The sequence below is a fragment of the Primulina tabacum genome, chromosome 17 (assembly GCF_025594145.1).
Source record: "Primulina tabacum isolate GXHZ01 chromosome 17, ASM2559414v2, whole genome shotgun sequence".
NCBI lineage: Eukaryota > Viridiplantae > Streptophyta > Magnoliopsida > Lamiales > Gesneriaceae > Primulina > Primulina tabacum.
Window position 1 is genome coordinate 26,579,491 of NC_134566.1, and position 17,697 is coordinate 26,597,187.

Here is a 17,697-nt window from a genome sequence, read left to right on the forward strand (position 1 = left end):
CCTCACAACATAAATGTTCGCTAGATTGAGGGTTATCATCCAACAAGGGAGTCTCTAATGCATATGTCCCCTAAGAAACCCACGAGAGGCTAGAGATTGAGTCTATGAGTCACCAGAAGAGGCCGAACCACCCGAGAAGTCGGACGCATCCGAATTTGAAGAGTAACTATCAGAATCATCACTGGCGCTAGAGCCACTTATGGAGATTTGGTTAAGCCGACGATTGGCCATTAGCAAGGAATACTCCTTCCCTCGAGGAACGTAACCTGCACGAAATTTTCAAATTTTTTTTCTTCTTCTTATTTATCAAAATGCCTACAAACAATACATGTCATGCAACTAAAAAACTTATAGTCATCATCATTTAATTGCGGGGTCATTTCTCAAACAATGGAGGAACATGTATAAAATCGACAGATCTCTTAAAAACTGAAAAACGTTAAATTTTCCCGACCCTTAAAATATATCAACATGCCACTGGTCTCTCCCAACGAGCAATTCGTTCACCACGACTCCGATCCACGAACGTCATCGCAAGACCATCTCCGCCTCCTGGATCGCACACAGAATGTCCTTTTCTCCTAAAATTTAATAGCAACACCACCTTTGATTAAAGGTCTCGCCGCTGCCGTCACCGCCCGAGAACCTGTGCTTGGAGAAGAAACTCACCGCAGGCACGACCATCTTCATATGGTATGCTCTCCGCCTCAAGTAGCAGCCATACGATCATCAGTGCCACTGGCGCAACATGCCACCAACATTGCCGATTAAATTCATGTCAAAGCACACCACTCCACAACCACAGCTAGAGTCACCGTATAATATAGAATGACCATCACCACCATCTCCGCTTCCATGAACAATAAGATTATCCACAGTGCTGCCTCCATACCCAACCATATCAAGCGTCGATGATCCACCGCCCTTTCGACTGAACGCAAACAATCATCCCTCTTTCCAGCAGTGAACGACTCATCTCCATATCCGCCAAGTCGCCAGAAATACACCACATCATCAGATGAAATAGAGCAATTATCCCTGCTCCCTCATTCCGCCATACACTAATTCAAAACCCAAACAAAGAAATAAAAATAAAGCACAGAGGAGAAAGCCATCTCATTTCGTTCAAGTATGAAAGAATGGAAAGATGATTATCAAAGTATAGTGGGACACGTTTGAAAAATCTTATTCCACGACACAATACAAAGATGTGAAAACGACAATGCAATCATGAAAAGTCAAAACCAGTACAAAAGCAATAAAGAGATGGAAAAGATAATGAGTACTCATGTCTGCAATTTTGGTTCACTCACTTCTTCTTGCAATTGTTTTGTCTTCTTTTAATTTATTTCACGCAGTACTCATATTTATAGTGGTTGGAGATTTAATTTTTTCCTAAAAATTCAAAGAAAATAAAATCATTCCAAAAATATAAAAATATACACGTATGTATGTGTGTGTGTGTGTATATATATATTGCAAATAAGAATCGCCTTTACTGCAAAAAGGGAAATAAAATCATTCCCTAAAATCTGCATAAAAATTTTGATCTTTGCCTGATTAATTTCTGCACATAATTTATACTCTCGATCGCCTCCATTTACTTTCAGCTGCTCGAGAGTGAGGGGCCTATGATGGATACTAGCTCAATATAATTATTTAATTCAACTCGATTAATTATTTGTTTGATTAATAAGGATAAGCCTAATTTAATAAGCCTAATTTGATTAGTTATTTGTTTAGTTTTAACATTATTGAGGCCCAAAATTTGGATTGTGCTTGCGAAAGCCCAATCCCATTAAGCATTCCTAAAAATCTATAAATAGATGAACTCCCACACAATTCGGGTTATGCTCTCATTTTTATAAAAGTTCTTTAATTCTCTGATTTTCTTTGAACGGTTTACTGACTTGAGCGTCGGAGTGTTTCCCGACGCCGACCTAACAAGTGTTCGTGACACAGGTGACGCCTCGCCAATTAACTGTATATTGTCTACGTGGATCCGTTTACCAGCCAGGTGAGCTCATTTACGGGCCAAGTGGACCAGTTACTAACTAGTCGGATCTCGCTTGCGCAGTCTACGCGACTCATTTATTTTAACTGCATCACTTGGTTTATAGAGTAAACGTAATCTATCGACATGTATGGCTTTTCCCCTTAAAAAACTAATTTTATACATTTAACTAAAATCATGTTAAACATAGTTAATTAATAACAAAATTTATGCTATCGTATTAAAATTTCTTATATTGATTATTTAGATTTTCAGTATATACTTTTTTTTTATTTTTTTTATAGGGAATCATGTTCAAGTTTCGACACTTTTCATCACAATGCCGATTTAGGTCATTAAAATATAAAAAAAAAAAAAAACGATTGTAAATATCATGAGTATATTTTCTTGCTGACCCAAAAATGGTAAAATATTATGATGTACAGTAATATAAAAAAATGTTAAAATAAATAAGTTGAAAACTTGAATAATCAATGCAAGAAAATATCATAACATATACGTGTGCTAATATCAATGAATGTATAGATATATATTAACTATATATGTTTATTGGAAACAATGGATTAGGTCTAGGGTACAAGCGAGCCAAGTTATTCGTGAGCAGTTCGATCAAATTCGACACGAGCTTGATTTGGTTGAACTCGATTCGAATTCGAGTAGCTTGTTCCTTCGCACGAGTTGAGTTCGACTTTTAATTATTACCACTCTAGTAGCTCGAGAAAATCTCAAATGGCTATATATATTATTTTAATTTAAGGGTATTATTGTCCGTATAAATACAAAATTTAAATTCTAAAATTATTCTACGGTTTTTTGAGCTTGAGTAATTCTATATCTTCACGAGTCGAGCTCGAACTTGAAAATTGAATATTCGATAAGTTCAAGTCGAGCTCAATCTTACAAAATCAAATAGAATCGATCTATAATAGAATGATATTTTAACTTGATTCATATCGTTTACACCTCAATTAGGTCAATGACTTCATTCATTGATCTCCAAACTAAATATTCAAATTAAAAGTCTATTGGTGCATTGAACAAAGTAATAAAAAAAATAAACAATCATATTTAATTATATTAATGTATACTCACATACCGTCGAATTTAAAGGTATTTTTTTAACTACAATTTTCCCCGAAATAATTTATCTATTGAAATACATATATAAAACTAAAATTTGAATTTAATAAATTTAAGATCAAATTTAAAACTAAAATTATAAATTTATAATTACATTTAAAATTTTGAAATCCGAAACATGCAACTATGATATCCAAAATGTAATTTTTCCATTAAAAATTGAAAATTAAAACTAAAAAATCTAAAATTTTAAAAATTCCAAATTAGGAGGGGAAAATAATTTTTGAAACTTGAAGGACTAAAACGATAATAATACCGATCATAATAAGAACACGGAAGCCCATTGAAACTTCTAGAAATCTCGCAGTTGAAATCCGAACTCATCGCTTGTCAACAGAATCTTGAACAGAGCAGAAACCCTCCATCGTCTGAGTTTCTATGCCCAAATTTTGAGCGGGAAATTGGGAGAAAATGGACCCAAGAACTGATAAACTGGTGCGGCGCACAGCAATGGTGGCCACTGTCACTGCTGCTTATTTCCTCCTCACTGCGGACTATGGCCATCAACCCAATCTTCTTGACCCCGTGAGTGTTTTCGGTGGCATCGTGTTGCATCGATTTTTGTGACATTTTGTGGGTTTTTGTTTGATTTCTGATGTTTAAAGATAACGTGTTCTGTTCGAGCTGGGGGTGTTGTGCGTGTTTTGTCGTAGATTATGTTAATAATTTTTTATTTTAGCTGGTTGTTTGTGTGCATTTCATACTGTAAGCGTAATAGTTTGCATAAATTTATTGTGAAGATTATTAAGATTATGAACCATGGGTGATTGAGATGAAGAAACTTGAGGTTGAATTCTTGTGTGAATATTGTTGATACTTGTTTAATTTCTTGGCGGAACCATGAATATGTTTTAGGAGATTTAATGCAATTTTTGGCGGTGAGGATCGCCTCTCATTGGGTTGGCCCTGGTTAAGTTTTATCTTAAGCAAGACTGTGATTGAATTAATTTTTATTGGTATTGTTACGGCATTTAGCCAACGAGATGACAATAGGAGCTCAGCTGAATGCCAGTCTAGTGTGCCTTCTCTCCGGGGAGAATATTTGTGATTGGTAACAGAAACTTTTTAAATGAAAAACCAACCAAAGGAACTTCTGTGCAAAGTCATTTCAGCGGAAGCAATTATTTGATGTTCGATTAACATTGGTTTCTCATGAAGGAAAAACGGTAGCTGTTACGAGCTACGACTCCAACTATGAGTGAAATATAGAGGAGCAATGGGAAGCAAGGGAACATGAGGCAGGTGTAGGGGGTCCAGTAGGAATAAGGAACAACCTGTTGGAGGAAAAACTTTGCATAGCATTTCCATTGCAATTCTATTCTTACAATTTCATCTAGTTCTCGTGTCTTTATATCTGGTAGATAGTTTAGTTGTGCGGTGACTATTTGAATTGTTTGACTTGGAATAATAAATATTTCTGCTAATGCAGTGCAGTCCATACTCGGCTAATCTTGAATTTGTTTCGTTAATGCCTAATCCAAATGAGGTGTGGCTCTCAGTCTAATGTTGTCAGTATTCCTTTTGAAATTACAGATAAAAAATGCTGATACTATCGGCTGAACGATCTGTGAAAGAGTTTATCTTTGGACGGGATAAGAAAGTTCAAAATGGGACTAGCAAGCTACCTTCTCCTGCTGTAGGGAAACACCCGTAGGCCGTTAAAATCTGTTGTAAGATTTCTTGGTCAAAGTTTGTATATGTTGTTGCTTGGATCTCCTTTCAGCGTTCAAAGCTTTTGTACAGTTCAATAGTGGTGAATATAAAAGTAGCATTGTAAGCCTGTAGATATTTTGTGCAGAATGCAACTTGCTAAGCAACTCGAGTTTATTAAGCAAGATTGAAATCGAGTTAGGGTACATCTTCAACTAGGGTTCTTTCTCACGTTCATCGAGTATTGTTTGCGTGTGTATTTTAAATATTTCCCCGTAAACCTGAAAGTTTTTACGAATATGAATTTGAGTTATTACAAGCTGAAAGATGTTAAGCCATGGTAAAATCGAAAAAGAAATCTTTATTGATTTTACAGCATCCTGTTTGTTTTACTACCCAAGGCTTCGATACATTTCGAAATCGAGAAGCCTTTTTGGCCAAAAACACAGATATATAATATGCACATTAATGCTATGAGCTCCATTTACAAGACAACACAGCTACAGCAGGCTCCAATGGTTTTACTTTCGAGCTTCTCTTGAATGGTCTCCAAGTGCAAGATGATCTCTTCGAATGTAGGCCTTCGATCAGGATTCTTATGCCAGCAATCTTGTAGGAGTCTGCCACCAAAGTAACCTTTTTTCATTCTGCAGTGAACTTTATTCGAACCAAGTAGTATATGTATGATACATAGAAGATGAAAGAAAGGAAATTGCATGAGCATAACAATGGCTCTATGCTTGAGTAAACCAAATGAAACAATGGCATAAGACAATCACAACGCATGCCCATTCTTTACGAAGTCCTGCATTCTTTACGAAGCCATCTATTGCTGATATTTACTCTTACGCTTTCAAATGGACAAGGTCGCGATTTTGGTGTTTGAAAAGTGTTAATTTTATCAAACCTATACTTTTGCAATGAGGCAATTGTTTTGCTTGCAAACCCGACGTTTAAACTGGCCATTAACTTCTTGTGAAACAGTTACATGGCATTAGGATATAGCTAGGCACCACAAAGTTTTCATAAAGTCAAATGGTAATAAACTAAGGATAGGAACTGTAGAGAAACCGATAAACTCACTTCTTGATCGGTTCAGGGTACAAAATTGATGAGAGATATGGCCTTGAATCTTCGTAAGCTCGTTTATCTGCCAACTTTTCTGCATCCTCTCCCCTATTTGATGGTCCTCCTTGAAACATCTACGTACAAACTATATATGAGCAGTATTTGGTCGCAGGTTGGCAGCAAATGACTATATTCTTTTATATACTATACAAGAAAACCTTATACTTGACCGTCTTGCATGTAACTGAACTTTAAAAAAATATGAATGGTAGTGTAAGAACACAAGGAAGTTTCCAATTGCATATAACAAAACATAACAAGTCAATTTACCTCGTGGACAATCAAAGCAAAAGAGAAGACATCGACACTTTTTCCATATGATTCTCGACGATAGACTTCTGGAGCCATGTAGCGATCTGACAAAAGTCACAAAAGCATCTTGTGAGAGTTTTTATCATTATTCAAAACCGTTAAAGGTTTACAAGAAGTATCCACTAGTACATGTTCCAGTTCCACCGGTCATTTTATAACCGACATCCTTTCCTTGTGTGATTTTGCTAAGCCCGAAATCTGTGACCTTAAGGTGCCCTGCGTCGTTCTGCAAAACGTTCCTGCAAGGAATCTTCGATGTTGTAATGTCTAGAAGAATTATAGTATGTAATTTCAAGAATGATAAAATGCATGTTAGCAGAACAATACTGTGAAACTACAATTCAGACCTGGGTGTCAAATCGCGGTGGATTATAGCATGCGGAGTATGTTGATGCAGATAATTCATGCCTCTGCAGGAATAAACAAAAGCTTGATTTTGTTACATTGATACTTGCGAATAATGACCTCTACAAATGAACTTAGTATCAGTAAAATTTACAATAATTTTCCCTGAATCCGAAGAAAAGATGTGAGCAATAATACTACTTATGATGAAAATGGACAAGTATAAGTATGTCCTCCTCGACATTTTTGTCACTGCATGCCAAAATAACACAGTCTTGCATCACATTGCATCTAGGGTGAGAGACCTTGGAATTCAAGGAGGGGGGGCGTGGTCAGGGTGGGGTGATTCCAGAAACTTGATTGTTTAGAAAATCACATAAAATTTTGAACTATTCTGTATGAGTTGGAAGAGCGACCACAAATTCAGAGTATGTATATATACCTAGCTATGTCAAGAGAATATGCAACTGCAGTCGGCATATCAAGTCTTCCCTTCCTTCTCAATATGTCATACAAACTTCCCTAGAATTTCCATTTACAGAAGCATTATTTCATGCATTAAAAACTAATTATTGATTTCCGAGTGATACATACATTTTGTAGATACTCAGTGAGGAAGACCAAGTGATCAGGATACTTCAGAACACCAAGGAACTGCACAATGTTAGGGTGTCGCAATTTTTGCCACAAGGCCAGTTCCTTTAGGAAGTTATCCCTGTAATATATCGGCCAATCGAAATGAAATGAAATGGATGAGAGATACTCAAGGCCAGTTCCTTTAGGAAGTATCCTTCTAGGTAATGTTGCACCCTTAATTAATGCTTCTCTTTTCGTATGGATTCAACCATATAATATAGATGATTACCAAAATAAAACTTAGAAATGTCTATTTGCCTCGTTAAGATTTGAACAGTGTTCTTCCCCCATAAGATAAACTCACTTTACTGTCTTGTTTGATGCAATGGAAGAACGAATTGTTTTTGCAGCAACTTCTGTACCACGCCATTTGACTAAGTACACTTCACCATAGGCACCCTGTCATTTATTCGTAATATTCAGTATCACGTAAAACGATCCATTTCTAGTAAAACATACAATAAAGATTCTATATCAAAATGTGTGGGATGGATGTCTTCGGACTAGAGAATTTCAAAGATGAAAAAAATGAAGAAAAAATACAGTTGGTTTTATAGGAGATGATTGCCTTGGTATCAGGAAAGAGAAATTACTTCTCCTATAAGTGTGCCTTCACCCATGTTCACTTCACTGCTGTCAATTTCACAATATGGAGCTTGAGAATTAACTCCCATCTGTTGCCAGCAAATTGACATGACATGTTTACTATTATAAAAGCCAAAAGATGGCTTTAAATTCTAGTTAGAGTGGCCATGCTGGAAACTACAAAGCGACAATCCTAAAGCTGTTTGTAAAGACCACCTGCGTGCTTGGAAATATAACTGAACTAGCAAAACATACGCTTTTCCAGCCCTCCATTAGCCCTCAACAATTAAGTGAAACATATTTGGTATGTAAAGAAGATCAAACAAGTGCAGCTTGCATTTCACATTGGCATAACTAAAACAAAAATGTTAGAAAATATGGTTCTAAAACAATGACTACTTTAGCTGGTAAATATATTGCTGAAGCATAAGATACCGGGTCAGTTCCACCATGAGCTTCCAGAATTTTGCATATGTCTCCATGGCCAAAGGTACGAGCATCAGACAATGCCTGCAATGTATTTCAATATATAACCCGTTAAACATATTTTGGAAAAAACTTATATGGCATATTAAATAGTAGCATGGTTGCGCAGCAGCACATGGTATAGCCCCACAGAATCTTCTAATGCTATTAACTTTGCTCATTGATGCAGTAAGAGATAACTTGCTCAAGTCTTGAACCACAACTAATAGCTACACTGGTTTGTAAATCATGTGACCTTAGAGTTGAGAGATGTTAAGAAGTACTCACAGTGCGACCCCAACGATCCATGGAGTTCACATCAGCTCCTTTATCAAGAAGTAGATCAACTATCTCTGTGCAACCCTCACATGATGCCAAGTGAAGAGCTGTTCTCTTGTCATAGTCGGCTAGGTTGGCATCCACACCTTTCTTGAGTTCTTGGATAACACCGGCTTTATCGCCCTTGCTCGAACAAAACAGGAGCCGGTATGGACCGTCCCACTCCCCCCCATGAGATGGGATCTGTTATAGAAAGAACAAGATGGTTAATCCCAAGTCAATAAAGGAAAACAAGGCATCATGGCCCGCAACTAAAACTAGAAATATGAAGAAGCAAAAAACACAATAGTCACAAGAACACAAAATTGCACTAGTGTCTCAGACACCAACCAAATTAAAAGCTTGAATATTTCACAAAAGTAATCTTAAAAGACTGCCACAAACATGAAAATTTTGAATACACCCTTTTGGTACGGATTATTTTCATTAGGAAATGCATTATCGAAATTCTTAGCAGTAGATAAACAGAACACACTATGGTCCGAAACAACATCACAAGTTTGCATATTCAGTAACCGAAAAGTTTATGCTTTGTATATGTTGTACAAAACTGGTTTTTTTACCTTAGCAGGCGAAGAGCGATGCCTCTGATCTTCCATGAGAGAGAAAAGAACGAACCCTGTTCCCAGAGACACTTCTGCAAACACTAACTGGCGTTATTAAAGGAAATGAAAAGTTCAAGAATAACCACAAAGCTTAACATGGATAACTTCAATCATGGTCAACCAACCGTGTTACAGTTGAAACTGCTGATGGTGGACAGTCCAAAAGAGTCCTGATCATCATCGGACAATCCCATAACTCGTAGCATTGTCTTTTGGTTAAATTACAACTGAAAAATCGAAAACTTGGGACAATTCGTCCAAGCTGATTGACTGGATTAAAAAAAGAGGAAAAAAAATCCGTTTACGTAGTTTGGATTTTGGGTTTTTCTTAGTTTAGAATACTTTGTATTACCAAATTTTCTTTGACTATGGCGTGATATCGCCGGATGGTTACATGATCGTTTTTGCATTTTCGTTTCCGAGCAGTAGCTTGCTGAACTATCAAAGACCAACCAAATATATGGGGGGAATGGTAAAAAGACCATCCCACTTGCCAACGTTTTAATTTAATACTAAAAAACATATTTGAAAAAATATATAACGAGTAGGTTTCTTGTGAGACGGTCTCACGAATATTTATGTGTGAGACGGATCAACCCTACCAATATTCACAATAAAAAATAATACTCTTAACATAAAAAATAATATTTTTTCATGGATGACCTAAATAAGATATCGGTATCACAAAATACGACCCGTGAGACCGTCTCACACAAGTTTTTGCTATATATAATATAGATAAATTGAAAATGTATTTAACATAATTATATCATTATATTTCTTTTAAAAATTATGCTAAATTCAAAAAATAATTACAAACCAGAAAAAAAAAATTAATCATGAATTAGGAGACCTTGAATGCCTCCAATTTTAGAAATCCGATATATATTAACTAATTTGGTGAAACATGTCCAATATATTGAAAATTAATGACACTACAATACTATTTATTTCTCAAACAAATCGTTACATAAGAAGGAAAGTTTTAAAAATGAAAAAAAAAATTGATTAAAAATATATGATATTTTAAATCCTTAATTTAATGGATATATTAAATTCATTCAATTAATGAAATTAAATTTCTTATTGCAAAAGCCTCAAAATTGTGGACGAGGATTATTTTACCAAAGGTGTATTTGTTGGTCAAACGATGTAAGAATTTCACCAGAGTAATATGTGTCGTATTTTCATGTATTTATTTATTAAAAATCTCGAAAATACAATAATAATCGGCACTCTTTTAATTTCTCGTATATATTTCTAATCGATTTTTGGGTTTTATCCATTAACTATTTTTAGAATTTTCCTTAAAGGAGTATTTGTGGAAGGACCATCTCATATTCCGTTCATAAGACAAAAACATTTGTTCTATAAAATGTTACAATAAACTTTTATAGCAATTTAAATATCGATGGGTGATAATTTTACATACATGATTATGATATTTCCATTCACTTTTATTAGTTTTATATTATTTTTTTGCAGACCGCTTTTCAAATGAAAAGACCAGAAATCATGCTAGAGGACAACGATGTTGGGAAATCAGTATGTAGGACAATTATAAGTGTCACGCCCGGGGACGGCGGTTGGTTGACACCGGCGTTGCTCTCAAATTTACATTCGAAAACAACAAGCCTCAGAAGTATAAAATTCAGAAACCAGTCTTTTTATTCATAATACGGAATAAATCAATTGTCTGTTACAACTCGAATACTAATGCTTTACAGCGGAAATGTAAAACCAGACATAACAGTGTCTTAACAGATGCAGCGGAATTAACATAAACATAAACTGAGAACAATAGTCTTCTTCACCAGCCCCAGAACTGGATCTGCTCTTCTTCTTCTAACTTTTCTTTCTCGTTCTTATCTGAGATGTGTTTGGTGGGTGAGTGATATGATTGTCACTCAGTAAGCAGGGGCGAGAATAACTCCCAATTTTCGAAATCGTTTTCAACAGGACAGTAAAACAGTAATATGCAGAAAACTCTTATTTTCAGAACAGAAATCAGAATTCAGAAATCACAGGTTTCAGAACAGAAATCAGAATTAGTAAGCACTGAGCACGTTAGTGAATTTCATGGCTAAAACGATATCAGTCCCCTATATGTTCTCTCCTCTAAGGGGTGAGGCCAGAATCAGAATCAGAATTCAGAAATGTTCAGAATATATATTCCTACCATTAGTTCACTAGGGAGTTTCAGTGCTTTAAAATCAAAAATCAAACATACAGAAACTGAACTTTAAAACAGAATTATCAAACGGATTTCAAGATATTTATATATAAGCCCACTTACTGTAATTTGCTAGAGTTTTTCGGTTGAAGTCTGGAAATCTGCTTGCCTCGCTACTGGATTTTACAGCTTCGAAAAATGCACTCTCTTAGCTCTAATTTCAAGTGATAACTCGAGATTTTGGTAACATCAATTCAGAGATTTAGGGTGATATTTATAGGCCAAAATCTGATTGTTAGCCTTCCAATTAATGATCATAATCTGCCATTAACAGCCTTTATTCCATGTTAAATGCTTCAGTTACAAGTCCTGAGCAGAACCAGTAGCTATCTGCTAGAATCTCGCTACTGAACTCTTCTGATGCTGGATTCTGTCTGCTGGATTTTTGTCTGCTGGAAAAATACCATCTTCTGAAATCTAAGTTGCTGCTGGAATTGTTAGCTTCTGCTGAAATTTGCTAGCTGCTGCTACTACTGGAATTTCAGGTTCTCACAATAACTATTAGGACATCACAATGGTGGAAGCTTATCATTTATTAAAGTTATATATAGGAATGAACATAATTCAGATTTATTAGGATTCTGTATGATACATCATCTTTTTCATTTATTATATTTAGCATCATCATCATATTCATCATCATCGAGTATTCAATTTCATTTTCATCATCATATTGGCCCAATGATTGAATATCCATATTTTACCCAAATATCTTATTATCACATATTATTGTTTTTTTTCAAATTTGAATTATTTCGAATAAACATGAATATTAACAAAATTATTGAAAACAACATGAGAAAAAATATATAAAAAATTTAGCAAATTAAACATTGTAAAAGAAATAACAACATATTAGAACAATTTATTCTAACATCATTATCCTACAAAAATAGCATCAATTTTATGCTAATAGTTTTCTTCATTTTATTCAACTACTACAATTCAACAAAAACATAATATAATTAACATTATAGTCGAAAAATTATATATATATATATATATATATATATATATGTATATATATATATATATATATGTATATATATATATATATATGTATTTAATTTAATAGGATATTCGGGTCAGATATAAGTAGTATTCTCAAAGACCCGCCTTCATCCACATACCCGAAAATTCTCGTATCTGATTACTCATTTATTTAATCGGATAAAAAATACTCTCTATACCTTCCTCCATTCGATTCTCCATAGGATTTGGAGGAAATTGTCAGCATCTTCTTTTCTATTTTTCTTAGAGAAATATTAGAACTGAGTTTCGAAAATATTTTAATTTCATGATTTTCAAGATTATTCTCACTTAAGAACTCCAAACAATATCTTGACGGGCAAATGCACATTTTCAGCAGCATCAATGATAAATTAAAAAAAAGGAGGATACTCTTTTTTCCAGGAATGTCAAATTTGGTCCAAGTTGAATAGATAAATATTTTAGTGAAATATACAAAAGTCCATGCCATTTATATGTTTTTATTTATTGATTTTTGGCCTTCTTCGTCAGCAGAAAGAGTGAAAAAAAATTGATCCCAAGCATGTCCTAAGCAATAATAAAAACAAATTTTATACTTATTACACATCAATATTGAAAAATTAATAAATAAAAAAATTATTTAGAAAATGATAATTTATAAATAATGAGTCGTGCACATTTTTCCCATTGACCTAAAATTTAAAAATTCCCACTCCATCACACGTTCTAATATTCACTTGGAACACATAATGGTATGCACGTCCATCAAATGGACCAAAGTCTAACATAATCATTTATTAAAATACTATAAATAATTTCTACAAAGTTTATTTATACTAAATTTCAATTCACCTAGAATAGTTCATTCATGACATAATGCATTTTTTTTAATATAGTTTCACACCTTCGAGACCATGGAAATTATACATAATAATTATCCAACGTACATCAACGAGTAGCAATTGCGGGTTTTATCGACATAAATTTTTTTTATACATAATAAAAATCCACTAAAATTTAAATAATTTTTCTTAAAAATGAAATATTTGAAATTAGTATATGTTCTAGAATCAAAATTATATAGTGACGGGTATCTATACATAACTTTATTATTGTGATCGTATTATCATCGATTATTGATAAGATAATATTTTGTGACGAAATTTTAAATAGAAAACAATGAATTTAATAAATTTGAAACGAAACAACAATTTTAATAGAAACTATTAATGGCCAACTCCGTACCATATGCTAATTAAAATTTTATATGACAACCTAATAAAATGAATAACTATTTCGTAATTATTTACTAACACAACTACCCCATTATCCATTTTTTGACCTATTCTTACAACTTGAGCAAAGTTTCCATAAATGGTATCTTTTCTATAATACAAAGTCTTTCTATCATAATAGCTTTCTTGTGAGATCTCACGAATCTTTATCTATGAGAATAGTCAACCCTACCAATATTCACAATAAAAAGTAATATTTTTTCATGGATGACCCAAATAAGAGATCTGTCTCACAAAATACGACCGTGAGACCTTCTCACACAAGTTTTTGCCTTCTATCATAATTTGTCTTACATATAAATCCAAATATTTTGAGTTGATTCTCATATAGTTTTTGTCCCTTATTAATGTCTGAATTATCATATTATCACGTTATCCTCCAAATATTTTATCGTTATATCATGATAATTGAGCTTGATATTTTTTTATTCCTCATAAAAAAAAAATCACATAACCCCTAAAATAAAAATAGATAAATATTAAAAACAAAAAATAAATAAAATAAGTTTATTGCAAAAGGCCATTCAATCTAAATAAAAGAAATTATTTAAAATATACTTAATTAAATAAATATTTCTGTATAAAAAATGTTTAATATAAGTACACTCATCATGTAATCCATTCATTCTACACACAAATATCAAACTTTTGCATATTTTGATCAACTTAAAGTTGATGTTTGGCTTTATTTTCCTCTCAGAATGAAACTTCAACATCTTTAGCAACTATGGCTTGTAGTTTAAGATTCCGACCACATGGTATTCGCATGAACAAATTTTGCTTTCTTTAAGGTAAAGTTATTGCAGATATGTAGAGGGAACTGTTTCAATTTCAAATTAACTTCTAACTCTTTGAATTTCAAACTCTACTTGCTCTAATCAAAAGGTATAAAAGATAATATATCAAGATTTTCTTAAAAAAAATCCAAAGTTCTGATATAAACAATGACAGTTGCTCTTTTTCTTGATAAAGATCTTCAATTATCGAATATTTGCCTTTTCTATTTCAATAACTTTTTGCAGTTCCCGGCTAGTTTCTCGCATTCAAAATTAGAATATAAGATTTTCATATTCAAACCCCTTTTTCTGTTATAACTTATTCAAGTGATTTCTTGACAAAAATATACAAGTTTTCTCTGCGGATTCTGCGTTCTTCGTTTCAAGAATATTGTCTCTTTTATGGCATGATAATATTTAAGTGATTTCTTGACAGAAGTAGACAGTTTTCCATTGCGGATTTTGGTTCCTAACACATTAAACCAGAAGCCTACATAGTGAAAAATCAAGAAAATGGACAGAAGCACGTCAAATTCTCATGATGAGAACAATGATTTGGGATATCGCCCTTCACTTTCTACTGGTCCATCATTAAACACAGAAACCATGAGTTACTCGGCTTCGAGTGGCGATTCTTTCGCCTACTGCAGGACTAATTCCGAGATCTCGGCGTTTTCGGGGCAAGCGGACGACATCACCTGTTCTGAGGCAGCCTCTCCACTCAGCTGGCAGGGCCTCAAGTCTCCAGCCAGAGTTGCACTTGCGAGATTATGCATGAAGCAGCACAAGCTAGGAATGGATGAGGAGATACTCGATTTAGGTGAGATTTTTTCTCTGTTTTTGATCAAGTAATGCATGAAGTCATCAAGAACTGGTGACCAGAATCTATTTGTGGTTGCGGTCATGCAAATTCATGTGTATATAGTACATACAAATATATGAGTATAATTTTTGCACATTTTTCGTTTCATATGATGAGTTTAGTGTCAATGGTTTGTGGCTTTGGGTATAATTTACAGAGTTGGAATTGATGAAGGAGAGATTTTCAAAGCTATTATTGGGAGAGGATATGTCTGGAAGTGGTACAGGGGTGCCCACTGCTATCACAATCTCAAATGCCATCACAAATCTCTATGGTAAGATTTGAAACTCCACGGGAAGTTTAATCGAACGCGGGTTTTGTATTTTTGAAATTTTGTTTTTATTTATAGGCTGCATCTAATTGTAGTTTTATGTGATGCAGCTTCAATATTTGGTCAGCATCAGAGATTAGAGCCTTTGAATCTTGATAGGAAGATGATGTGGAAAAGAGAAATGAATTGTCTGTTATCTGTATGTGATTACATGGTGGAATTGAGTCCAACTTTGCATAGTTTGAAAGATGGGACTACTTTAGAGGTGCGTCTATACATACACAATTACGCACACTCAACAACTAAGTTTTTAGGCCATATTTAACAGCATTGGATCCAAGAATTTAGTTGCTTTTTTCGGCACGTCATATTATTTTTTCCGAGGGACGACTGCGTCTTAATGACGAGGAAGAATTCATTTGCAGGTGATGACAAGTAGACCAAGACCTGACATTTGCATCAACCTTCCTGCCTTGAAGAAACTTGATGCAATGCTACTGGTAAATATTTGAAATTCGAAACAATACGCTATGTCATTTCCCTTCGGGGATGTGTTAAAACGCCGTTTCATATCCAAAAATAGCAAGAAAAAATCGCTTACTGCGAATTTTGAAGTCAAACATGAAGAAATTTTTTACTGTTCTCGCTATCCGTCTTGAACTTTCTATCAATTCAAGCAAGAATGTTTGGAGGTGAAACTGAGGATAAAACCGATGTACTGAACAGGACATATTGGAGAGCTTTAAGGAGACTGAGTTTTGGTATGCAGAACAAGGTAGCATATCAGGGAATTCGACACATTCTGGGTCGTTTAGGAGGATAATTCAACCTCAGAAACCTGTACACAAAGAAGAAGAGAAGTGGTGGTTGCCTGTTCCATGCATACCCACAGATGGGCTCTCTGAGGAATCAAAGAAGCATTTACGAAAAAAGCGCGACATTGCCAACCAAATCCACAAGGCTGCTATGGCTATAAACAGTGGCATTCTTGCTGAAATGCAGATTCCAGAATCGTTCATGGCCTCTCTTCCTAAGGTAATAAACTCAATTCTGAATGCTAAATGTTAGTATCACCTATAATGTCCTAAATCTTACCATATGATCTGGTTTTATGTTATTGTAGAGTGGAAAAGCAAGTGTAGGAGATGCAATCTACAAATACATGTACAATGCTGAGAAATTCTCAGCTGATCATCTTCTTGACTCGCTCAACATATGTTCGGAACACGAAGCCCTCGAACTGGCGGACAAAGTCGAGGCGTCCATGTACACTTGGCGTCGTAAAATGTTCACGGCTCACTCAAAATCATCATGGGGCATGGTTAAGGACCTTGTGTCTGACATAGATCGAAGTGACAAGAATCATCTCTTAGCAAACAGAGCCGATACCTTATTGTTATGTTTGAAACTCAGATACCCAAAACTTTCTCAAACGACACTTGATATGTGTAAAATCCAGTACAACATGGTAAGTCTCCTGTCCAAATTCGTTAATCGAATATCTTGATATTAATTTCAACACGGAAATGAATGATTCGGTTCGTGCATGCAGGATGTAGGACAAGCAATTCTAGAGAGCTACTCCAGAGTGTTGGAAAGCTTGGCATTCAACATTGTTGCCTGGATTGATGATGTTCTTTTTGTAGATAAGACCATGAAGAAACAAGAGTAGGTTTTTCAAGAACTACTACGAACATGGAACAGACAATGAAAATAGACACGACTACAAGCCAGTAGGCGCACGAGTTTACGAGTCTACGAGCCCTCTTGATAGACACGAGTTTTCAGAACGGAAATGAGAAATTTTGACGTAATTAGCTCCTTCATTCAAATGCCATGACTATACAATTGTTGACATGTATAGGAGGAAATTGACGCTTATGTTTACTAAAATTATGCAATGATTAAACAAAGGAAGTTCAAATGGGTTCTCATCTCAACACATGTACTTAATTAAAAGAGGATACTAATCTATGATTACAATAGTCATTCGTAATACTCATCTGAGATGATTAGTCATACAATAACTATTTCGTTGAATCTGATTCTTA

The 17,697-nt window shown here is 34.5% G+C and overlaps 2 protein-coding genes and 1 long non-coding RNA gene across 4 annotated transcripts; 2 read left to right on the forward strand and 1 right to left on the reverse strand.

Annotated features, from left to right (window-relative positions):
- Window positions 1-3,402: 3,402 nt before the first annotated feature.
- Window positions 3,403-5,104, forward strand: LOC142531986 (uncharacterized). Of its 2 annotated transcripts, none has more exons than XR_012816438.1 (2): window positions 3,403-3,679; window positions 4,668-5,104. It is a non-coding gene; the product is annotated as an uncharacterized LOC142531986 (long non-coding RNA). The 2 variants fall into 2 exon arrangements; XR_012816437.1 differs by having other exon boundaries at window positions 4,688-5,004.
- A 65-nt stretch (window positions 5,105-5,169) lies between these two features.
- On the reverse strand, window positions 5,170-9,605 carry LOC142531985 (serine/threonine-protein kinase 12-like). Its single transcript, XM_075638280.1, has 13 exons — window positions 9,345-9,605; window positions 9,178-9,251; window positions 8,564-8,797; window positions 8,246-8,320; window positions 7,819-7,899; window positions 7,530-7,624; window positions 7,184-7,304; window positions 7,032-7,111; window positions 6,592-6,654; window positions 6,374-6,483; window positions 6,203-6,288; window positions 5,888-6,006; window positions 5,170-5,424 (listed from the first exon to the last, which is right to left on the reverse strand). Exons 2-13 carry the CDS (start codon window positions 9,211-9,213, stop codon window positions 5,289-5,291), a joined length of 1,236 nt encoding a protein of 411 aa, XP_075494395.1. The 5' UTR covers window positions 9,214-9,251; window positions 9,345-9,605; the 3' UTR covers window positions 5,170-5,288.
- Window positions 9,606-14,705: 5,100 nt separating this feature from the next.
- Window positions 14,706-17,561, forward strand: LOC142530908 (rop guanine nucleotide exchange factor 3-like). The gene is made up of 7 exons (XM_075636825.1): window positions 14,706-15,333; window positions 15,533-15,649; window positions 15,757-15,911; window positions 16,072-16,146; window positions 16,373-16,681; window positions 16,770-17,114; window positions 17,199-17,561. The coding sequence occupies exons 1-7, from the start codon at window positions 15,027-15,029 to the stop codon at window positions 17,316-17,318; spliced, it is 1,428 nt and encodes a 475-aa protein (XP_075492940.1). The 5' UTR covers window positions 14,706-15,026; the 3' UTR covers window positions 17,319-17,561.
- The last annotated feature ends 136 nt before the right edge of the window (window positions 17,562-17,697 follow it).